Source organism: Lutra lutra, chromosome 9 (assembly GCF_902655055.1).
Source record: "Lutra lutra chromosome 9, mLutLut1.2, whole genome shotgun sequence".
NCBI classification, from domain to species: domain Eukaryota; kingdom Metazoa; phylum Chordata; class Mammalia; order Carnivora; family Mustelidae; genus Lutra; species Lutra lutra.
The window spans coordinates 22,698,026-22,723,207 of NC_062286.1; the positions used below are offsets into that span (position 1 = coordinate 22,698,026).

The window sequence follows — 25,182 nt, forward strand, 5'->3', positions numbered from 1 at the left end:
TGCCCTCCCTCTGCCCTCTCTCCTGAATGGGGGTATAGAAGGGCTGATTCCAGTTCAGCCAAACCCCTCTCCTCCTCCTTCTATGTCCTCTTTCTTCCAAGCAATGGAAAGGCCCCTACAACATGCCCTGCCCTGTGCTGGGTCCGAGGAGGATAACAGAAGACAAGCCAAAAGGCCTCTGCCCTTGTTGAACCCAGGGTGTGGCTGGAGGGGTCAGACAACCCAGAAGGACAAGAGTAAACTTGAACTCAGTGGGCAGTGATGTGCTAGAACATGCACCCAAAAATGCTATGGGCGAGAGAGCCCCACAGGGATGGGATTCCAATTGGCTTTGTAGGATGTGTTGGATGAGGTCAGGGTGGGCCTTCCCAGGCACGAGGACTTTCAGGAACAAAGAGCATGGAGAAAAGAAACAGCTAATGCATTAGCAAGAGGCGGTATGAGGGTGGTCTGCTGAGAGAGGAAACATGGGGATCAAGAGCCCTGGCGACAAATGAAGACCCTCAAATGCCAGAGAGAGCAGATCCAGGGGAAAGGCTCCTCTCCCTCCTCTCCCTCCTCCTCCCACCCCTCACCCTTCTCCCCTTCCCTCTCCCCTTCCCTCTCCCATCTAGCCCTCCATCTTGCTGTCGATCATCATGGGTGACCATGGCCTCAGTGATATAATGAACCACCGTGACGGAGGGCGAGCTCTGACCTTCACATTCACATGGGCACGCAGCACCATGGTGCCCTATGGCCCACTTGAGCGTGAGAATGAGGATGGCCTGAGCAGGCACACAGATGGGAATGGAAAGGTTCACACTCAAGGCCAAAGGGCTAGGACACAGTAGGTGTCACCAGGGCTCAGAGGAGGAGGAGGAGGCAGCTTTCCTGGGTGGGCTGTTACCCCCACAGTCTCCAGACCCATCCAACCAACCTCCAGTCATTTCCCAGTGAGAGCTCACAAGATCCCTGCCACCGGGCCCTGGGAGACAGAGGGCTTCCCCAGTGTGTCTGTCCACTGGGTTCCTTGTGGGGGAAAGGCAGACCATCCAGGGCTCTCAGAGAAGACACAGCAGCTAGAGCACATGGGCCGCTCCTGCAAGCATGGCCTAGTCCATAAGAAATGGTGAGCACAAAGGGTTCTGGGTAAAGAGCCAGCAAACCTGAGTTCTGGTTCCAGCCATGTTTTGGGCTATTGCTTGAGCTGTGTGGTCTTTCTGGGCCTCCATTTTCTCTACTGGGCCAAGGGGGTGTAATATCCCTCAGGCAGCCTCAGAGGGCTATGGCAAAATACATGAGTGGTTCCCCCTTGGGTTCCCTCTTGTGTCTTCCTAGGGACACGAGGAGGGCAAGGAGTGTCTCTGCCTCTACCTCTCTGAGGCTCTGCTGGGTTGGGCTCCACTGAGACCATCTCAGACCACTGAGATGAAAGTGAGCTATGTCCCTCCAAGCCCACGTTCACATTCACAGACAGCCCTGGATGAGGGCACCCCCTCCGTGGGGAGCACTGAGGGGCCAATACAGTCACTGTGACCACAGGGGCTCAAGTCCCCAGGACACCACAGAGGGGACAGTTGTGCGGGCTACACCCGTATCTGCTTCCCCCAGCCGAGCCCCAGCAGACATGTAAGCTCTGTGGGCCGGCAGAGGAAAGGACCACACGCCTGCAGGACAGGGGGTGCACAGGTCTGCCCCTGAAACATCCCTGGGACTGCCCCAGCCTGACACACCCGCAGACAGAAGCTGGGCTCCTGGCACAAAGCTGCAGGATTCTGTGTGGGAGACATCATTCATTCCCTTGGCCCTTCCTGCGACCGCCTCAATAATTTCTGATAATTCTTATGCAATGCTAGTTCTTTTTTTTTTTTTTAAAGATTTTATTTATTTATTTGACAGAGAGAGATCACAAGTAGGCAGAGAGGCAGGCAGAGAGAGAGAGAGAGGGAAGCAGGCTCCCCACTGAGCAGAGAGCCCAATACGGGACTCGATCCCAGGACCCTGAGATCATGACCTGAGCTGAAGGCAGAGGCTTAACCGACTGAGCCACCCAGGTGCCCCTGCAATGCTAGTTCTGAAGAAACCCACACTTGGGGAGCTCGATTCCCAGATCCTTCCAGCAATCACCGACACCCCCCACCACCACCACACACACTGTACTCCAAGCCCCATTCGAGGCATTGGAGCTATGGGGCCGGGTGGGAACCCTCAGGAATTCTGGGAGAGAATGTCTAAGGTCATCCCTCCCACATTCCAGTTAGTTCCTGTGTGGCAGGGAGGCCATGGGGAGGAAAGGTGGGTGATTCTGGGACTGAGAAGCAGAGAGAGCACAGAGAGCAGCCCCCTGCCGGTCCCTGGGGCGGACATGCACTTGTGCAGGGCACAGAGTGGGGGGAGGAAGGACAGTGGGAGGGGACTTTTGGATGGGCTACATCATTCTCCATGATCTCTGAGCACTGAGGAGGGTAGAGGGTCCAAGCCCACGTGAAGGGCATTAGAGGAGTGGAAGGATGTAGGAGACTAATGAAGAGATTTTAGGGAAGGACTCTTAAAGGAAAATATTGAATCAATCCTCTGAATTTCCCTTTTGAAGGCTCTTTAAAAAAAAAAAAAAAGGGGCTCTGCTATGTCCATTCCACCAGAATTAGTAAGACGTGATTAAATTCTTAGAAGATGGGAGGAGACAAGAAGGCAGGCCACGGCACACTCCCTTGCAGAGCACAGCCTTGAACGTTCCAGGTAGTACCACCTATTTCTAGGTGTGTCCACCTTCAGAATAAAACTGAAAGAAGATGGGAACCCCAGTTCCTTCTCCAGACTTTGAGCTAAAGGGTTGCCATTCCTTTTCCAAAAGGTTAGGCTAATTACCCTCTCTTATCTGACTTTGTCCATTTGGGTGAAGAGCTAATCCCAAGAAGGATAAAGTTCTCTCCTCGCTTCTTGTTTATGGGGCACAGATGCCGGGATAAGATATTGCTGAAGAATCTAAAATCTTCATGGAGGATGGCAGAGCCCATGCCTGAGCCAGACAGGGCACTCCATCTGGTAGCCTCTGGCCTTTTGTGTCCTTTGTCAAGTCATTGGAAGGGAGATGAGGGACAAAGAGCCTAGCACCTGTGGGCAGAAGGGCTGACAGCAAACATGAGTTTCCCAAATGGCAGAATAGCTGGTACAAGAGGAAATCTGTGTTCTCTCAAATCTACCTCCTCCTTCAAGTGTTCACGTATGTGTGTAATGACCATTTAAAGAGAACAAAAGGAACTTGAGGGGTGCCTGGGTGGCTCAGTTGGTTGAGTGGCTGACTCTGGATTTCAACTCAGGTCATGATCTCAGGGTCCTGGGATCAAGCCCTGTGTTGGGCTCCAAGCTCAGTGGGGGGGTCTGCTTAAGGATCTCTCTCCCACCCTTTCTCCTGCTAGTGCATGGTCTCTCTCTCTAAAATAAATCTTTAATAAAAACTAAAATAAAAAAGGAACTTAAAAAAAAAAAAAAAAAAGCCTGGGACACCTGGGTGGCTCAGTGGGTTAAAGCCTCTGCCTTCCGTTCAGGTCATGGTCTCAGGGTCCTGGGATCGAGCCCCTCATCCGGCTCAGTGAGGAGCCTGCTTCCTCCTCTCTCTCTCTCCCTGCCTGCCTGTCTGCCTACTTGTGATCTCTGTCTGTCAAATAAATAAATAAAATCTTAAAAAAAAAAACCCATGGGGCACCTGGGTGGCTCAGTCAGTTAAGTATCTGTCTGTATTTTGGCTCAGGTCATGACCTCAGGGTCGTGGGATCAAGCCCTGTGTCAGACTCTGTGCTCAGCAGAGTCTGCTAGAGATTCTCTCTCTCTCTCTTTCTCTCTACCCCTCCCCCTCCCTCTCTTGCCCTCTTTTTCTCCCTCTCTCTCTCTTACCCTCTCTTTTTCAAAAAACAAGCCCTCTCTCCACTGTCCCCACTGAATTCTTTAAAAAAATTTTTTATTATGTTCTGTTAGTCACCATACAGGGCATCATTAGTTTTTGATGTAGTGTTCCATGATTCATTGTCCGCATGTAATACCCAGGGCTCCATGAAATTCATGCCCTCCTTAATACCCATCACCAGGCTCACCCATCTCCCACCCCTCCCCTCTAAAACCCTCAGTTTGTTTATCAGATTCCATAGTCTCTCATGGTACATCTCCCCCTCTGATTCCCCCCCCCTTCATTTTTCCCTTCCTTCTCCTAATGTCCTCCATGCTATGCCTTAAGTTTCACATGTAAGTGAAACCATATGATATTTGACTTTCTCTGTTTGACTTATTTCACTCAGCATAATCTCCTCCAGTCCCATCCAAGCTGATGCAAAAGTTGAGTATTCATCCTTTCTGATGGCTGAGTCATCTCCCCACTGAATCCTTCCGCTGCCTTCCTTTTCCCATCTGCCTCTCAATGCTTGAACCTGAGTGGGTCATGTGCTGCGCCCCCTGCTGGTGCATCAGGCACGTCGGTCTGTGTTCCATGGGCTTTGGTAATCAAGAAGTTGCCTCGATCAGCCCTGAGCCCACCATCACTCATTCCAGAACATCTAGACATTGAAGTTGCTTGGGAGTGGGGGGCTGTGCTGTGCTTCATGTCTGTGTCTCTGGGCCCCGGTTAAAGACATGGGACTTGAGGCAGAGCCCATAGCTGGCCTCACTCACAGCCACGAAAGCCGTCTTCAGGTAGCAGAGGCTTTCCTTCCCTACTGGATGTGGGGGTTCATGAACATAAATGGAGGGGGAGCCCTGGGGAGAGGTTGAATGCCTTACACATAAGCCAAGTGTTTGGCCTTCCTTCCCATGCCTGCTCTCCTCTCTGAGGGAAGTTTCATCAGTGATGATGTTCCCGTCCCATCTCACTGTCTCTGGCATTCTGTGTCTCCTTCTGGAACATCAGGAGGAGAGGGCTAGGAATCACTGACTTCTCTCCTCTGGGCACTTCAGCAGGAGCTTGCACTGGGATCTCCTGGAGGGCTTGTTAAAACGCACAGAGCTGAACTATAGCCCAAAGTTTCTGACTTCTGTAGGTCTGGGATAGAGCTGGAGATTTGCATTTCTAACATGTCCCTAGGTGATGCCAGTGCTGCCTGTGGGCCCAGGTCACACTCAGAGAAGTGCTGGGCAAGTGAGCCTGTCAGTGCTACCCCAGGAGATGACCCCCTATGCAAGACTTCTCTGTTCTAAAGATCACCTCCTTTTCCAGATGAAGCCTGTGGGACAGAAAGATGAGCCATTTGGTACAAGAGAGAGAAGGCCAGTGACCTGTCCCTCTCAGGTAGGTCAGAACTGGGGTGTGGGGGGAAATCCCTGGCTGAGTTGGGAAGAGAGATAGGGCCACGAAGAAGTGGGCTTTTCTGTGACAAGGGGTCTTCCCTGACTGAGACATGAGCCCCATTAGAGTTTTGGCTTGGCTCTTCTAGGCTGGGCACAGCTTTGCGTACCAAACACACCTAAAGTTTACACCTGTGGGTCAGGGAGTCATGATGCCAGAACCGAGGCCCACACCTGTGGAGGGCATAGGACCAAAACCACAGCTTATCCGGTCCCGAATGTGAGGATGGGTGTCTTAAATAACATGCCTAAAATATAGCAGGTATAGAATTAATGCTACTGAATAAATGAATGAGAAAAGAAAAAAAACTGAGCACAAATCAGAATTCCTTTTTATCCTTTGATGCTAGTTAAATGTTTGGCTTCCTTGCTGCATTAGTTTTTATTACGAGGCTATAAGAGCTATATAATTCACCCGTTTCCCTCTTTGCTTTGGCTGCCAGGAAGCTTACAATTAAGTTCTCTTTTTGTGGAAATACATGTACTTTGGTAGCGTGAAGCTTGGGTAGCAAGAGATGCTGACAGTTGGAAACCGGAAACTTCAAAGTATTAATAAGCTCCTTCAGAGAACTAATGAGCAGAGAAGAAAAGCCAGAGAATGGTTTTGGCATCATTTCAAGGGGGGTATGAAATTTTTTTCAAATTGGCCAAAGGCATGAATGGATGACACAGCTGTGATGAAGGAACCATAATGATTTCCAGGTCATGGTTACGATGTATCCCCTTCCTCTGCAGGAGAATCCCTATCTGTTCACCTACAAGAACAGCAACTACCTGCCCAGGCTGCCAAAATCTCAAGAGAAGCATGAGGTAGGCTGAGGTTTTCTGTGACTGACAAACATGCAGATGAACCAGGGGCGGGACTCCTTGCTGCGTCTTTGGAACCTTCCCCATGGCCCTCTAGGTTCTGGAACCCCGTGAACAGGCTGGAAAGGGTGAAGGGTCAAGTGTGTGGCCACTTCACCCCCCGTCCCCCCCGGTGGTTGAAGCTGGTCTGCGGGGTCCGCAGGAAGCTCTCCCTGAGGCTTCAGGGAGGCCTTGGGGTGCAAATCTCTGGCAACAAGTCCTTTTAGACTCATCTGAGCCCTGAATCTGAGGAGAAAATTAAGAAAAAAGCAGAGAAGTGTGGTAAAGTCTGAAACCAGACGGCACGGAGACCCAAATGCCTGCAAAGTTGGCGCACACCTGCGGGGGCCGCCTCACACTTACTCCTCTCACGGGCTGCCTGTCTCAGGAGTCTCTCTGATGTTTCCTGTCAAGATTCGATAGGGCAACCCGCGAGCCTCTGAGGAGCTGGGAAACACTTGAAGGCTGATGTGCTCATTCATTCTCAGAGGACTGGGGGCCAATACAAGCTGAGACCAGTTTAGTACTTGTGCCTCCCCGTCTCCCTGTTGTGTAAAAGAGGGTGAGACTTACTCCAGGCGGCACAGGCAGAGCTGACCCACCACAGAGCCTGAGAGATGGAGTGCAAAAGACCCTTGATTTAGCAACACGTCCCACACTTTCTAACAAATATCTCAGCCATGAGGAAACATCCGGGAGGCAGCGTGGTACCGTGAGGTGAGAAGACCGGCTGTGGGTTCAAATCCAGACTCTTCCACTTACTGGCTCTGTGTCACTGGGCAAGGCACTTAGCATCTCTGTGCCTTGGTGTTTTTTAAATCTGTGAAATGATAGTCACAGCCCAATCTCATAGAGTTGTTAATCAATTATAATACGTTAGTAAGTATAAAGCCCATCTGCTGGTATCTGGTATGCCCTGAGTTCTATATGAGTGTTGCTATTATTGTCATCTGATAAGGGGGAGCAATACATTCTCTCGGGATACATTTATTGAATACCTTCTGCGTACGCCTAGAATGTGGGGCCTCAGAGCAGGTGCCCAGTCACTAGTTGTCAAATGACAAAATGGGTGGGTGGATGGGGGAATAGCAGGCGTAAGAGAGAAAGCCATGAATAAAATACATCACACGTCACAAGGAACTCAGCCCAGTGGAACCAACCAGCAATTGTAGCATGGTGGAGTGAGTCCTATAATTAAAGTTTCCATGGGTATTCTGGAACACAGAGGAAGCAACCAAACAGAGAGGGTTGGCAAGTCTTCCCAAAGAGTACAAATGATCCCAGCCTTGAGAGATGACCAAGGGTGGTGACCAGGTGGATGGGAGTGTGGGAGCCCAGAGGGAGGGAAAGGTAAGGGGGGGATGGAGGTAGACTTGGGCAGAGGCACAGAGAGCATGAGGACTGAGCCAAGAGCTGATGGTTTAGAATGTCACATCCTCTTGGGATGTGCTAAGGAGGACGGACTTCATGCTGATGTCAGTGCAACAGAAATATAGTTTTTTCAACGAACACATATTCATCGAACATCTACTATACCCTGTTTGGGGCTGTAAGGATACAGTACATGAAACAGACAAAAATCCCTGCTCTCACTGAGAATGTGGGCAGGGGGGGTGACAGAGTTCTGTTATGTTGAGAGAGAGAGCAGGCCATCTGTCTGGGCTCTGGGGCTGGGGAGGAAGCCCATGGGACCGAAGGCTGTGGGTCCTGCAGTATTCCAGGAAGGAGTCACACAGGCCTGGGCACAGGCCTTGGTGGAGGGACTAGAGTAGAGGGGACAGGATGGGGAGCATTTAGGAAAGGGTGTCAGGGGCACGTGGAGAGGCGTGTTGAAGGAGAGGGAGGATCTTAAGCCATACCTAGGTTTCTCCATTGACTAGTGTTTTCCAAATAAAGGCCTTGCTTCTCATCTGATTTTCTACGTCGCAAGATCCATTTCTCCTTCTCTGTGCTCTCATTGCAGGTGAGAAACGGGATGGAAATCACCTGCCCAGACAAGGACCCCTCCAACACAATTCCCACCTCAGGTACGTGGCTCCAGTCAAGTGGTTTTTAACCTCTGCGGAGGCCTGAAATCATTGACATAAGGACAACCTTAACGGGCCTTCCACGCGGTCTGAGGCCTGCCTGAGAGGTTTTCCCCAAGGGCAGTAGAGAGAGAGCTCTGGCTGTACATTTGTAAGTTCATGCTTGTGTTTGATTCCTCTTTAACTAAAAGAGGAGAACACCATTATCAGAAAGCCCTTATTAAGCATTAACTGGCAGCCAGGTCTTACTCTGCAGAGAGCCCAGTGTGAGCTGAGTGAGCTGCTGTCATTGTCCCGGCCTTTAAGCCTCGATGAAGTGAATCTGTTCTCCAAAGAACAAAACTATCATTAAGCGGGAAGCAAAAATAACCAGTCCATCCTGCGTGTCAGAGCCATATGCAGGATGCACTCAAACATTGCACAGAACAGGAAAGCACTCCGTCTTATAAACATGCTGTTCTCGTTGCTTCTCAGTATTTCCAAAGTGACTACTGCTGGGCCAGGAAAATGAGACTCATGGAATGTTCCAGGCAGACACCCTCCCCAAAAAGAGATGTCTTAGGGTCCTTTCCCTCCAGGTGAGGCAGCCTGAGAGTGAAGGCTGTGAGCACATGACCATAGTGGTCATGGGGAAGTGAGGGGAGGCTGTGTGTTGGCCTACAGGACTCAAAACATCAGCTCAGGAACGTTCCCACGATAGTGCAATAGGTTCCTGTGCTTGCTTGGTCCTAAAGGGTGACTCATCTGTTCACTGACTTGTTCGCGTGTTCATTCATTTATTTGATGATTGTTGAATGCCTCCTAGCTGCCTTCCAAGGTAGGAAATCAGATTTGGGGATGTCACTGTGCCTAGCAGGATTCTTTTGGGGACATAGATCTTTGTAGTCTGTTCCCTTTTGCTGAGCACTAGAACAATGAGCTGTCAGCCTGACCCTTCCTGGGTGTCTGAGCTCTCCACGCACAAGTTAAGTCATAGGACTAGCAAGCTAGTTAAAAATGCTTGTACCAAATCTTCAGCGTATAGCCAACTCTTGTTCTAAGTTGCAGAGGTTGGAATAGGTGAGAAGGCGCTCGTGCACACATCCATTTAGTCTTTAGAATTTTCCCTCCTTCCTATCTGGTGATGACTCTTCCCTATTGGCTAGTTTGCTAGCAAAACTTTAGCAGCAGAGACAAATTATTAGCTTCCAACATAGACTGTCCTACAGCAAAACCCCAAAGATGTCCTTATATATGTACGTACGGATGTAGGCAGGAATAGGAAGGCAAAATTTGAATGTTGCAATCACTGTAGTCTTTATAGAGAAATGATATCCATCTCCTTTTTAATCTTATCACTCTGAGAGGATGAGCTATAAAGCATTTTGCAATCTGCCTAGATTATGTTCCTGTCATGTCGATGATAACCAACCCATCCCGTAGAACATATCTCAACATCAAAACCCAAATAAAAATGTGAACCTCTTCTTTATTCTCTGACCCCAGAGATTATTGTGCTCATTGGCATTTGAAGATATATGCACAAGAAATCTTAAGACCTTGAGATTGAAGATACTCTGGTGATAGGGACCATCTGAATAAGCAAATGGATAGATTTCGGTCTCCTTGATCTAAGCAAGTGGGCATGGGACCAAAACGCTGGCTCACTCCAGCTGGGGAGCAGCCCTCCTGAATGAGAGCAGGTTCTGCCCTTCTGAGTCCTGCCTGAAAGCTGTCACTTAAGAAAATGGCCACAGCTAGCTGGACAATAATGAAAAACACGTTTCATCACTGCACGTGATCTCTGATTAGACATTTTAGCCATCCTTGGGATTGCCGGGGTAGTTAAAAAGACTTTGCATGGGGCCACATCATTAGTTTTCCTTGATAATTGTCATATTTCTGGTAAGATCGTTCACTGCCCTGGAGATCATGTTTGCAATCTCTAATTGAGATGGTAGCCTCTGATGCGTACTTACGAGACCAGGCCATCTCATCTTTACACCTCCAATGACTCAGCACATACAGGAGCCCAGCAGATGTTCATGGAATTAATCTAAATGAGTATTTTTATTTTAGCAAATCTACAGTTCTGAGTTGAAAAAGATCTTTCCAACTGACCAGATCTAAGTGCCTTCCATTAAGGCAGTTTTTCAATAAGATTCTATATAAAATAACCGTTGTGTTTCAGAGTTCTTTTCAAAAGCCTCCCTTGTCACCTCCTTCCCTAGTGTTTCTCTCCAACCACCCACAGATACCCCGAGCTAACCAAAAGTGATGTCTCAACATTGGGGACTGCCTTCATCAACAGGCCACAGTCCCAGCAACCTGGAGGCCTTACTCATTCCCTGTGGGACCCACAGGGGATGAACCCCTTCCACCAATCAATGAGGCTTTGGGATGAGATATATAAAGTTGATGTAATTTTTTATGACCAGTTGGTATTTGGTAGCTAGAGGAATCAATAAAAGCCACCCATTTTTCCTCCCAGTCAGTGCATATGTGCATTTTGTGGAGGTCTATCTCCTGTGGGCTTTCTAACTTTGTACATACTTGCGTCATTTGATTTTTTTTAAAGATTTTATTTATTTATTTGACAGACAGAGATCACAAGTAGGCAGAGAGGCAGGCAGAGAGAGAGGGAGGGAAGCAGGCACCCTGCTGAGCAGAGAGCCCGATGCCCAGGACCCTGGGATCATGACCTGAGCCGAAGGCAGAGGCTTTAACCCACTGAGCCACCCAGGCACCCCTTGCTTCATTTGATATTACCCCATGGCCTGCCCCTAGTGTAGTTGGGATGAATAAGAAAAATACCTTGCGCCTTGCAGCTGACCTGAGGCTTTCCCAGGGAGAAAAAGAGTAGCCTTTTGCAAACAAAAGAATTGCAATCAGGAGCCTGGAGGACAGTGGCTCTTGGCTCGCTGCTAAAGTTGGCCATCTTGAAGTCAAGGGGCTAATTCCACGCAGAGGGAAAACTTCATAGGATTTGAAAATAGAGATCCACAAATAGAGATGCCACTGTCACCAACAGTACAAAGTCAGAACAGTTCATTTACATTCATTGAATACATCGATTCCTTTCTAAGTCCTTGACGTCATTCATTGTACCCATTTGACTAAAACCAACGATTCAAAAGCTGGTAGGAAAAATGCCCAAGTTACAGCACCGGCTGAGTGCTAAGGGTTTTGCTTTGCTGTGAGCCTACCGTGTAACATGCAGCGTAGGCCCTGGAAATGTTTCTCTCATCACACCACCTGCTCATGGGTCTTGGGGCTTAACCTGGAACTAGGAAGGAAGGAACGATGCCCCGCAGGGATCGAGAGCCTGCTTGCCCCCCAGCGGGACCAGTCAGCTGAGCATATCTAAAATCAGCTGAAGACACTTGGATGAATAAGTATTTCCTCTCCCTGTAGTTTCCATCATTTAAAGCTTTGAGAGCTGCAAAGTCTCTGACACAGAGCCAGTAATTAAGCCTGTAACTCAACTGAGCGCATTTCTTGAGCTCCTGTGTGCAATGTGCGTATTTCTTCAGATAAGTCCACAGTGAAGCACTTCCAAGGCAGAAGCAAGGTTCTAACCTTGTCCCAGCTGTTTACCACCATTGCAGGAGTCTTCACGTAGGTCCCTAAAATCAGAGAGCCGTGGGTAAGGCAGCCCGTAGCTAAAAATTAAGAGAAGGCTGGTTTTATCGGATGATGGCCCCAGGTGGTTTAAACTGTTGGGTTATACAAGACAAAACTCCAAAGTGTACAGTCTTTTCCCCATTCTATCATCTGCCATTTCCTCATTATTCAGGACATTCCATCATAGCTTGGATGGCCTTCTGATAAGAGGCCCCCCCTCTGTAGAAATCTTGATGTGTTATTGATGTATTTATCAGCTCTTTTCAGGGTGGTGGACAGTTTGTACCAGATAATGTTAAGCTAATCAGACCATATAAATTTAATCTTATCTCTAAATAGTTCTTGGTCCAAGGAGAGCAATTGCTAAAGCACTTTTCTGGGTTTGCAGGCTGTGTCTTTGTCATACATGATGATATTAGCAAAGCTCAAATCAAGGTCTACAGGATAGTAAACAAATGAAACATGTGGGACTCTGTCTTAATAAAATCCCAGATAAGTCAGACTCCTCCCATGTAGGCTTGGCTCATTTGGTTTCTTATCTCTCAAAGGAATCCTTCACGGCCAACAGGAGGACCCCCCCACCCCGCCCCCCGCCCCTGCCATTGATCGATCTACACATACACACACACCATAGAGGTAGACACACATGCACGCATGTATGTGTATATGTTTCCTTTGTCTGCTACAAATTTAGGTGATGGGATGACCGGTTTCAGCTGCCTCTTTAGCAAACTGTAATGTGCTTTTGAAGCAAATCTGTCCATCTCCTCCGCATTTTACCAGCTTCAAAGAGTTCCCCGAGCCTTTGCCCACTAACAAGTGCTCACAGTATTCACTGTGTATGTCACACGTTATGGCAACAAGAACAGAGTGATTGACTGTCATCACCAGAAACTAAAATAAGCCCTCCGGAGTTGAGGGAAGGAGGTCTTATTTTCTGTTTTGTTGCCTTTTTTACCCATAGCCCAATTTCTCTGAGAAGAGGTCATTTTCAAGTTCTCAGCCTCAACCCCATGGATGTGTGCTAATGTGTGCAGCTGGCTTTGTGATTTGATATTGTTCTTCTAACCACATATCCTTAGCCCACCCCCTCCCACGACCTACTAAAGCAGAACTCTGGGGGTAAGAAGACCATCTGTGTTTTAACAACCTCTCCAGATGATTCTGATGCATGCTCAAATTTGAGACCACTGATCTATATGTTTTGCACACACACATTCACAATTATGCGTGTGTCGGTTTGCATGCTGTCATAGGAAGAGGCAGGGACTTTTACTTTTCCAGTGAGCGTATCCTCCATGGGAGCAACAGCTCCCCATCTGCTGATGGTATAGAAGTCAGGTAGAAAAGATGTCTCTCGGACAGGAGATAAGACTTGGAGACCCCTTTGAACGTTGTTTCCACTGAGTGTTAATACGGCTTCTGGTGCAGATAGAATTCTACAACCATGATCGGATATTGATGGGTGAAGCGGGCTCCGTGTAGTCCCGTGGGTCAAAAGCAATGGGTCAAAACCATCTGGTGCTCTGTGTTTCATTGGATGCCTTACTGAGAGTGTAGGAATTTAAGTTGTGGCCCCCAACATGCGTTTGTGTTCATGTTCATCTCTGTATTAGGTCAAGGGGTAGATAGATACAGTACAAGTGTATATATGCAAGTAATTATACATGTAGCAATAGTCCTGTTACTGGGCCTTTAGCTGGGCATAAAAGGCCTTGGCCCTAACCTACCTTTCCAATGTTATCTTGTGCTAGGTTCCTTTACAGACCCTCCACTTAAGCCAAACTGTACGACATCTCTCACTTTACCATACCACAGGCATTCCTGATGCTTGTCCCTCCAAATCCCAAACTCCCTCTCCCCCATCCTTATCTCGTCACGTCATGAGTTCAAACACTACCTTCTCCATGAAGCCTATTCTGAACCGCCCCCCCTCATACACCCCCCACCACGAGGGTAAATCATTCTTGCAAGTCCAGAACTTCATGTCACTCTCTGTCTCCCACAGGGTTTGTCAGCTTATAGATAATTATAACTGGACGGTTCTTACTTCTTCCTTAGTCTATGAGTTCCTGGAGGGCTTTCCCCATTTCTGATCCCTCTGTCGTCTCCAGAGCACCCGGCCACTGACTGGTGGTCAGCATGTTTGTCAGATGAGTAAATGGCTGCTGGGCTACATTACAGTACGTGCTCAAACTCCAAAGATGAACAAAATAGAGTTGGGCTGCCGAAAACAGTTTGGTGGTTCCTCACGAAGCTAAGCCCAGGCTTATCTTAGGATCGCCAATTCCACTCCTCAGTATATACCCTAACTAATTGGAGACAGACATTTATAAATAAATGTTTGTATTTATTTATAATGTGAATGTTCATAGTAACATAGCTACAAGACCCAAAAGATGGGAACGACCCAAATGTCCATCAGCAGGTGAATGGATAAGCAAAATGTGGTTATATCAGTACAATAGGATATTATTCAGCCAAAAAAAGGAACGAAATTCTGGCATGTGCTGTAACACGGATGGACCTCAGAATCATTATAGAAAGGGGAAGAAGCAGGACGAGAGGGGTCAGATGGTGTGTAATTCCATTTATATGAAATACCCAGAATAGGAAAACCCACAGACCACTGATTCATGATTCTCAGGGGCATGGAGAGTGAGGGCTTAATAAGTACAGGTCTCCGTTGGGGTGAAATGAAAGTGTTTTGGAGCCAGATGGAGGTCAGGGTCATACACCCATTGCAGGTGGGCTAACCACCCCTGAATTGTTGATTTTTAAAATGGTTAATTTTATGTTATATGAACTTCACCTTGATTTTTTTAAAACAAAATCAGTCACTGGTATAAAAGCATGTTCCTTTTCACTTTAGAAAAACCGAGCTGATTCTGTTCATCAATATATGGATGATATAAAATTTGATCCCAATTATCAGTAGATCCTAGAATAGATGAAGGGTTGGTTGCATCTCTGCCACAAATCCTGCCTCATCCTCAGACCGAGTGGCCAGGGGCGGCTTCAGGCCCCAATGGGATCTGCTCACCTGTTTGGCATCTCGCCAAAGGCCCCGGACACCATGTCCCGCCCCCACCCCCAGCCCAAAGATGGTTCCGCCGTCCAGCTCCCGAGCCTCCCAGGGTGTCCTCAGGCGGAGAGGGCAGGTGGACCCTGCGGCTGCTACCGTGGAGCCTTATGACAAGGATGGGCTCTTAGACTCTCTGTCCAACTGAGTTGCTATTACAATTGGACTTCCTCTCAGTCTTCCGGGAAGGTCTTCATTCATTTTCATTCATTCATTTTCTCTCTGCCATTCACGGGTGTGTGTTTTCAGTTCATAGGCTGAAGCCAGCTGACATCAAGGTCATAGGCGCCCTGGGTGACTCTCTCACGGTGAGTTACCCCCACTGTGGAAGGCAGTCTTGACTCCTAGGAGACCCCGGAGAGAGGAATTCTCCACTGCGGCCGTCTCTAGCCCTTCTCCAGCCCACCTGCCCTGGACCCAGCATTCCTCGCCCCTCACGTTCCCTCACGTCCAGCCTAACCTCGTATTCCTCTCCCAACACTGGAATGAAGGAGCGAGTAGGAAGTGGGGGGACCTCAGAGGAAGCAGCTGGGACAGATCTCACAGCCTGGCAGGGGTGGGCAGATCGGACTAGGTCTCCCCTGTGGTGTGAGGCTCCTTCAAAGCCCTGGCACTTGTCCTGGAGGAATTTAAAGGAGGGAGAAGAGAGGAGGACACAGGAGCAGGTGCTGGTGGGGCGGGGGTGGGGGGGTGGGAGAGAGGGAGGTACGGAAAATGGTCCCCGCCCATTCCTGCAGCCACTCCAAGGTGACCCTTTAGGCCTGCAAAGTGCTATCCAGGAAAAGCAAAATCGGGCCCTAGAGAAACGGGGTGGAGGGTCCCAGAGGCTCCCAGACGCACGCTTCTGCTCAGTAGTGACTCATTACAAATGTTTCCAGCCGCTGCTCTCTGGGTCAGTAGAGTTCAGGGCCTCCAGCGGAATCTTCCTGAAAGGCCAGCAGGCACTGTTCAGATCTGTGGCCGCCCAGCCTTTGACCTGTCTCATTTCGCCTCACCCACACAATCCTGTGAAAGGCGATTAAACTTAACCCATAAGGAAGGTGAAGCCGGGCAGGTGAACCAAGTGCCCACGGCCACATAGCTCCCAGATGCTGGGCTCGCACCAGCCCAACTCCAAGTCCAGATCCTCTCGCTGTACTGCAGCTATGTCCCCACGACCCCTCAATGACTCTTCATCCCCAACCCCTTGCTGCTCCTAACTTTCTGGAAGGATAGGCAGACTGGTCCTTAGCATGGCTTATCCCAACCACTTCCTGCTGGGCATGGCCTGGTATTGCTACCCTCCAACCCCTGGTCCCCTCCAAGTTCTCTCAGGATAAGGACTCATCAAGAATCCGGCACAGTTCTTCGGGACTTCCTGGGAGGCACCATTTGGAGGGTAACATACATGGCACGTGGCAGAGGAATGGGGCCCCAGAGAGCAGCAGTCCCCACCATGGGCTGGGGGAGGTCCTGTCATGGAGGCCAGCCTCTCCCCATGCTGTCCGAGAGACCAGTCTTCAGCATGACCTTTGCCATGGGCCTGCTTAGAAGTAACACGCTTTAGGCCAGGGACACGCTCCTGCAGAGTGTGTCCAGGCTGAGGTTTTAAAAGACCAGGCTCTCTCTCCAACTGAGGGGTAGGGACATGACATTTTATTTTCTTCTATTTTTTTAAATTGTGTGTACATGAGCTATATTGATATAAAAGGACTGTGATGGGCTTTTGTTTCACAACTTTGAAGAATCAGGCAAATGGGACCCTGAAATGTGTCCTTTGGAAAAACAGACACTGCTGTCTAATTTCCAGAGGAGTTCTGCTAGCCTGGTGCACCTGATCTGGGTCCGGGCAGGGTTTCTTAGGGTGAGGCTACGCTGTGGTTGGCACCAGGATTTCCAGCGGGAGCTCTTGCTCACTCATGTGAGGCAGGAGGCACATCAGGACTGGGGCCTGTCTCGACTCTGGACTCTAGGGGGTGCCCAGGCGTTCCCAGCCAGACCCAGAATGGGGGAGTTTCTGGCCAGCAGGCAAGGAAACTCACCCTTCCATGTTCCCTGTCAGGCAGGGAATGGGGCCGGATCCAAGCCTGGGGACATCTTAGATGTCTTGACTCAGTACCGAGGCCTGTCCTGGAGGTGAGTAAGAATGTGGTAAGACCCTGAATGACCCCTTCATTGCAGCAGGGGGAGGGGGGAACCTGGAGCATCCAGAAAACCATTCCTCTAGCAGGCTCATGAACCACCCGATTAGTGATTTTCAATGAGACACTTCTGGTTTACTTGGGGGAAGGAAAGCAAAGCTTTCCCAAACCACTACATCTCCCAGGACAGGAACTGAGACCTGAGCAGGAGGAGTTTGGGGGAGAAACTGCACAAATGTTTGGTTTGAAAATCTTCCCTAGCTTTCATTTCTCCCTCTGGGGCATAAGCTCAGAAGGGGCAGTGGCCTTTGAAACCAGAGTTGTGCCTGAATCCTAGCTGCCCAGCTCTGTGCAACCCTGGGCAAGTTACTTAACCTCTCTGAGCATGTCTCCTTACCTTCGGTGCTGGGATGCTAATACTGCCTGAGTACTGTCATGAGGATTAGAGTTTAAGCCTCCAGCATGGTGCCTGACACAAAGTAGATCGAAATGGTAGCAGGCATCATTATTAAAGGGGCTTCATTTTCCAGATGAGAAAGCGAGGCTCAGAGATGGCAAGTAACCTGTCTGCGGTCACACAGCCAGATGGCAAAAGAACAGGAAGTAGAGCAGATGGTTCCTGACCCCTAATCTGGCACATTCCCCCATCATGACTGCCTCATGCTTCCCCTGCTTTGGCTGTAATCAAATCCAGGCTGCCGCTGGCTGCAGGGAGCTGGACTCGTGCTTTGAACACCCGGCTCCTGCCAAGCGTGAGAGGGCAGGTTTGCTGTTTCCTCAGCCTGGAATCTGGCATCTCTGGCCCCAGACTGAACCAGAGTGTTGAATCCCTGGCATCCTCCCTTGTGACGTTGCACAGAAATAAACCCCAAACATTTTGAGACCCTTTTAAATGTTCCCAGACATACTTGGCAGAGAATGAGGGGATATGGAAAAGCAGGGAATCCAATAAACTTTGGAATGTTCCATATTTTCATGCCTAGAAACCCATCCAACTCTGATTTCCTTGGGATTTTAGAAGCAGCTTGGAAGATGGGCTGCACCCTAGAAAACACCCTTTTACAGCAGGTTTTCCCAAGCCAAATAGAAAGAGAGGATGAGAGGGCAAACCTCTCCACTCTGTTGTCAGTGGTAATAGCCATGCCCAGCGGCTGTGGCTAGTGGGGCACCACAGGGCTCGGCATCCAGGGAAGGGTCGTTTTGCCTTTAAAAATGGGGTGAAGAGGCCCACTTGGTTCCCCGATCCCAATGTCAACACTCAGAGTTAAAAATCAACAAAGTCTGTCGTGCCCTGTAAATCCATTCCTTGGCTGGATGTTCCGGTTTGTGGGGACAAGGCAGAGGAGTTGCTGTGTCCTGGTTTGGTTTTCAAGCCCAAGCCCCCGGGTGTCTCCCAGAAGGAGAAAGGCCTGTCTTGGCAGAGTCTGAGCTGTTCTGGCGTCGCCGGCATTCTCATCCCTTTTCTTTTCTGTTCCCCCCACCACAGTGGCGGAGGCGATCACAACCTCAGCAGCGTCACCACCCTGCCAAGTGAGTACGCGCTGCCCCGGGCTGGGGCATGGCAGGCGGGCTCGCCTGCGCGGCTCTGCAGCGCCTCCTGGTGGCGGCCGTGGGCTCGGCAGGGAGCCGGGCGGTGCCACTCTGCCGCGTTCGCCAGGGGGCGCTGCGTCCCCGAGGCAGGGGGGCCCTGCTCCGCTTGGTGAGCGTGGGGAAAGCCTCAGAGAGATGTTTTTTAGAAGAATTACTATTTGTCCAAGGAAGGAAGACAGAGAGGAGAAGAGAGTTCAGGCCAAATCTTAGTGTAAGTCATTATCAGGAAACGAGTCTAGAAAGCAGGAAAGGGCACCCGCTTTGCCTGTCATTCTGAGCAGAACACCTTTGTGGGAGGCGTTGACCTGGGTCCGGGCAGCACGGAGCACCACTGCCGGCAAAGATGCTGAATTCCTGTGTGTGGCTCTAGCAAACGCCTCTATTGCCGCCGTGAGGGCTAAAGCGACCTTGTGCAGGCTATGCAAACACACTGGGGTTCGGGGCCTGAAAAGTTTCCCTTAAGTCACTTTAGCGATGGCCTGCTAGGAATTTTTTTTTTTTTTTTTTTTTTTTAAGCCTGAGCCACATTCTCTGAATGGTCTTCTTAGGCGTCCTTTTCTTCTCCTTAGCGCACACACATCACAGTGTGTGTTCCTAAAGCATGCGTGAACGAAATGTTATCGGTACATTACTTTCCCTTCACATCTTCTACCTAATAATCTTGCCTAAGAAACTTAACTGGTCCCAATCTCATTGACTTTTTTTGTAATTACCCCTTTGCAATATGTGAGAGTCTGGAATATATCTCGGTTTGTAATGTAACTGAGAAGTTATCTGAGGTTAAAGGCTCTGAGACTTTGATGGTAGACTTTGATGGCTTAATCTCCACATGGCGGGGGGTACTGATCGGGCCTCATGTAGTGTTATTGGCTTTGCTCTTGCAAGGGGAGGTGGTCTGGGCTGCTTTTGTGACTGTGATCGACTGGGCAGGAGCTGGCCCAGCATGGGCCCACCAATTCCCACTCCATTTTCCCACTCTATTATCCCACCCAATATCCCACTCTATTCCCATTCTATTATCGTGGAGAAAATAACTAGAAATGGCTAATGGCTCAAGACTTTTTGCTACAGTGATTCAAGAAGGACTGAGAGGGTCCTCCCCCCCCCCCATTCCCCAGGTGGACCCCCCCGATGCACTTGGCCCAGCAATGGATCATTGCCTGTTCAGATTCTTCCTTACTAGAGCTTTGAGGACAGTTTGACTGTAGGGGCCAGATAATCCCCACGGAGATAACTGCTTTAAAATGGGTTAGAAAAATTCCGAGAACATAGGGTCAGAATAGAAGCTCAGTTTGACTCCCTCTTCAGTTTAATCCAACAAAGACTCCAGTTCTGGCTGCTTGGGAAGTAGGAGCATGAACCAAGGTCCCTGCCCTCATGCCATCATCACAGTTTCTTTGGGGGTGCGTCTCCCTAAAGACGGGCCCGTGTACCAACAATTAGAGCTACGTACATGTTTAAGGGAAAATAAATAGGAAGGCGGTTAAAGCTGCCTTCTGGAAAGCTGTTTTAAGAACTAGAATTCGTCAAGAAAGGAAAGGTAATGGAACATTCTTGGCATAGATAACCACATAAACCAGCAAGTTCTCACTCTAAACAATGTGGAGTGCCTTTCTATGGTTTTCCTGATAGGTAGCTAGCTGGCCTGTGCTGGTTTCCTCCAGTAAAGGGAAACCTAGGATAATCCTTTCTATTTCCAGATGGCTTTAGTGACTTCACAGCTCTTCCTTTTACTGAGTTGAAATCAGAGTAATTTCTATCCATTGGGCACAATGTCCCCAAAGCCACAAGGAAGGAGTCCAATGTCTCTGTGTTGTGTAGGTCCTATTGCAGGACTTGGTCCTAGAGAAGACTCTGCTGCCTGGCCTGATGCCTGGATGGCTGGTGCCTTGCCCATTCCTTTCCCATATCCTAGCTGATTGCGAGACCAGGGCAAAATGCCCCATATTGGAGCTGAGAGAGTAGAGTTCTGGCCTGGAATCCTTTCTCAGTAACCCCATGACTTGTAGCACACCTCCCAGGCTTCGTCAGCTTTGCGTCATCCTTCATTCAGTCCACAGGCCTTTGCTGAGCGTATGTGAGAGTCTGGGGTGTATATGGAGCCTGCTCTCAGGAGTTCTCAGCCAAGCTGGAGAGATGGAAAAGTGACAATCAAGTGCAGATCCAGCGTGGTAAAGACGTTAGAGTGCATGAGATTGAACAGATCATGCACTCAAATGACAAGTCTTTAACCAGACTGATCAAGGGAGATGAGAGGAGGAGAGCGTCAGAATTGGGAACAGAAGAGGAGACATTACTGTGGAAATAAAAAGGATTATGAGAGTATTTTGAATAATTGTATGCCCATAAATGAGATAACTTGGAGAAAATGGTAAAATTCCTAGAAAGACACAAATTACTGAAACCGATTCAAGACAAAAATAGAAAATCTGAATAGATACATAACAAAGTGATTGAATTTTGAAATTGCCCACCAAAGAAAGCCCAGGCTTTTTTGGTTTCACTACTGAATTCTATCAAACACTGAAAGAAGAATTTACATCAATTCTTCACGAACTCCTCCCAAAAATGGAAAGGGAAGGAATACTGCCCAGTTCATTCTATGAGACTTAATAACAAAATAAGACAAAGATATTACTATCTTAATAATAAAAATTATTATCTTTAAAACAAGAATAAGACAAAGATATTACATATTCCTAAGTATTTTTATCTTAATATCTTATTAACATTATTATCTTAATAACAAAAATAAGACCAAGCTAGTACAGGGAAAGAGAACTACAGACCAATATCTCTTTTGAATGTACGTGCAGAAATCCTCAACAAAATACTAGCAAGCAAAGTACAACAATATATAAAAAGGATTACACCCCATGACTAAATGGGAATGCAAAATTAGTTTCAAATAGAAAATCAATTAATATAATATATTATATCAAAAGCATCAAGGACAAAAACTACATGATTATTTCGATAGATAAGAAAAGGTATTTTATAAAAACTAATATCCTCTCATAAAAAATATTCTACACGCTAAAAATAGAAGGAAATTTTCTCAATCTGATAATGGGCATCTACAAAAGCCCACGGTTAACATTATACTTGATGAGGAAAGGCAAGATGCTTTCCTTCTGAGATCAAGATATATATCCTTGCCACTTTTATTCAACATTATGCTGGAGGTTCTAGTCAGGAACGTTAAGCAAGAAAATGCAAGAAAAAGCATCAAGATTAGAAATGGAGTAAAGCTATTTGCATTTGCAGGTGATACAGCCTTATATATAGGACCCGAAGGAATCCACTAAAAATTATTAGAACTAAATAAATGGGTTCAGCAAGATTGCAGGGTACAACATCACTATGCAAAAATTAATTGTATTTCTGTACACTAGCAATTAACAACCTCAAAATGAAATTAAAAGGTAACATTCCATTTACAATGGAATCAAAAAATACATAAGAATAAGTTTGACAAATTTCATTTTTATACTTTTAAGATTTCAAAACATTGCTGAAAGAAGTTTAATCAGAGCTAAATAAATGGAAAGGCATCCTATGTTCATGAATCATAAGATTTAATATTGATAAGATGGCAGCATCCCCCAAATTAATCTGCAGATTCAATATAATCCTTATCAAAATTCCAGCTGGCTTCTTTGCAGAAATTGACAAGCTGACCCTAAAATTCATGTGAAAATGCAAGAGACCCAGAATAGGCAAGATAATGTTGCAAAAGAACAAATTCAGTGGACTTACAGTCCCCGATTTCAAAGCTTAATAAAACTCCAATAATCAAGACAGTGTGGTACTAGCATAAGGATAGCCATATAGATTAATGGAATGGAATCCAGAGTCCATAAATAAACCTTCATACGTATGGTTACTTTATTTTCAACATGAGTACCAAGACTAATGGAGAAAGAATAGTCTTTTCAATTAATGGTGCTGGGATAATTATACAGCCATATGCAAAAGATGAAGTTGGACTCCTACCTCATACCGTATACAAAATTAACTAAAAATGGATCATAGGCTTAAGAGCTAAGAGCTTAAGAGCTACCCTTAGAAGAAAATATAGAAGCAAATCTTCATGACCTTGGGCTAAAAAAGCCTCCTTAGATATAACACCAAAAGGACAAGTGACAAAACTAAAAATAGATTGGACAAAATGAAATACTTCTGAGCTTCAAAGGATACCATCAAGAAAATAAAAAGAAGGGTGCCTGGGAGGCTCAGTGGGTTAAAGCCTCTGCCTTCAGCTCAGGTCATGATCTTGGGGTCCTGGGAACGAGCCCCGCATTGGACTCTCTGCTCAACGAGAAGCCTGCTTCCCCCCGCCCCCAGCCTGCCTCTCTGCCTACTTGTGATCTCTGTCTGTCAAATAAATAAATAAAATCTTTTAAAAAAATAAAGTAAAAAGAAAACCCAGACTGAAAGAAAATGTTTGCAAATCATATCTGATAAGAAACTTGTATCTAGAATATACAAAGAACTCTTCTAACTCAATAAGACGACAATTTGATTTGGGCCAATTAAAAATGGCCAAAGAATCTGAATAAACATTTCTCCAAAGAAGATACACAAGTGACCACCAGACACATAAAAAGATGCCCGACAGGAGTAACCATCAATGCAAACCAAACCATAATGAGATACTCTCTCACATCCACTAGAATGGTTATTTTTTTTTAAATATTTTATTTATTTATTTGACAGAGATTCCAAGTAGACAGAGAGTCAGGCAGAGAGAGAGAGGAGAGGAAGCAGGTTCCCCGCTGAGCAAAGAGCCCGATGTGGGGCTCGATCTCAGGACCCTGGGATCATGACCTGAGCCGAAGGCAGAGGCTTTAATCCACTGAGCCACCCAGGCGCCCCGAATGGTTATGTTTTTTAAAAAAGGTAAAGGTCGGTGAGTATATCCAGACATTAAAACCCTCTTATGCTCTTGATGGGAAGGTAAATTGCCACAGCTCCCTTGGAAAAAAGGTCTGAAAGTTTTTCAGAAGGTTAAACAGAGTTGCCAGGTGATCCAACATTTCCACTCCTAGATATATATCCAAGAGAAATTCACACAGAATCAGGTACAAAAGCGTTCACAGCAGCACTATTCATAATAATCCAAAAAAGTGGGAACAGTCTAAATCCTTCAACTGATGAATAGGTAAATGTGGTAGATCCGTGCGATGGGATGTTATTAGGCGAAGAAAGGTATGCAGCACAGATCTCTGCTATAACTTGGAAGAACACTGAGAACACGGAGTGAAAGAAGCCGACCCCAAAAGACATGTCGTGTGATCCCATTTATGTGAAATGTCTAGAATAAGCAAGCCTATAGAGAGATATGGTAGATTAGTGATCACCACAGGGTTGGAAGGAAGGAGGAGGGACCGCTCCTGGCCACAGGGTTTCTTTTTGGGGTGATGAAAATGTCCTAAAGTTGGTTATGGTGACGCTTGCACAACTCTGAACATACCAAGAGCCATTGAAATGCACTTTAAGTTGTAGATTTTATGGTATGGGAATTCTATCTCCAAAAACTATTGTATACATAGAAAACAAAAAGAGGGGCCCCTGGGTGGCTTAGTCGGTTGAGCATCTGCCTTCAGCTCAGGTCATGATCTCGGGGTCCTGGAATTGAGCCCCAAATCAGGCTCTGTACTCAGCAGGGAGCCTCCTTCTCCCTCTCTCCCTGCTCATGTTCGCTTGCTCGCTGTTTCTCTCTCTTTCTCAAATAAATAAATTAAATATTTATTTTTTAAAAAGAAGAAGAAAACAAAAAGAAAAATGCATGAGAGGAGCACCAAACCCAGACTCACGTTTATTCAGCAATAATTTGTTAAGCCCTGGTTAAGCATCAGCCTACTGGACACTTTCTTTCCAAGCTGAGAGAAGAGTAAGGTTAAGGGCTTTAAGGGTGAGGGTCCCTTGTCCCTGACATGCACTGGCACTTATCAAAGGAATCTGAAGACTATTTGGGGATAGTTACTAAATGTGTCTCTTCTTTGTGTTTCCAGACATCCTCCGGGAATTCAACCCTTCCCTGAGGGGCTTCTCTGTCGGCACCGGGAAAGAAAACAGCCCTGGAGCCTTCCTAAATCAGGCCGTGGCAGGAGACCGAGCCGAGTGAGCAGGGGAGCCTGGGGGGGACCACACAGATCCTCTGGGGACCTAGTCAGAGGCTTTGCCTGGATTGGGGTGTATGGCTGAAGGCTAGGGAGGGGGCCTTGGTCCACAGGAGAGTTCTGGGGGTCAAAGACTGGACTGGGTGGGCTCTCCTGGGGTGTCCCTCACTGTGGGACACAGAAACCTATTAGGCCACCCCCAATACCACCCCAGGAACTAGTCACAGTTTACTCTGATGCCCGGCATATGCTTGGAGCAAATTACTTTACTCCTGTCCACAGAAGATGGCAGTGTAAGAGGGCCGACTCTCAGACTCTCAGTTCCAGTTTTAATGACTCTGTTAATGCTCCATCTATCCTGTCCCTCCCTTCCCGGGGCTGGGTAGGCAGGGGGACATGCTTTCCAGGCAGTCTTTGCAGGCTCTACACTTTGCATCTTTGCTGGGTCATTGAGAGAGCCCTCCCAGGAGGGAAGC

The 25,182-nt window shown here is 47.6% G+C and overlaps 1 protein-coding gene across 1 annotated transcript in view; it reads left to right on the forward strand.

Annotated features, from left to right (window-relative positions):
* The window catches only part of PLB1 (phospholipase B1), a 145,238-nt gene that overhangs the window by 63,253 nt on the left and 56,803 nt on the right, over window positions 1-25,182 (forward strand). Inside the window, exons 16-22 of the mRNA XM_047745744.1 lie at window positions 5,186-5,257; window positions 6,049-6,123; window positions 8,123-8,186; window positions 15,121-15,179; window positions 16,913-16,986; window positions 18,478-18,521; window positions 24,599-24,707. Of these exons, the coding sequence (XP_047601700.1) occupies window positions 5,186-5,257; window positions 6,049-6,123; window positions 8,123-8,186; window positions 15,121-15,179; window positions 16,913-16,986; window positions 18,478-18,521; window positions 24,599-24,707 (497 nt within the window). The remainder of the gene's footprint in view (window positions 1-5,185; window positions 5,258-6,048; window positions 6,124-8,122; window positions 8,187-15,120; window positions 15,180-16,912; window positions 16,987-18,477; window positions 18,522-24,598; window positions 24,708-25,182) is intronic.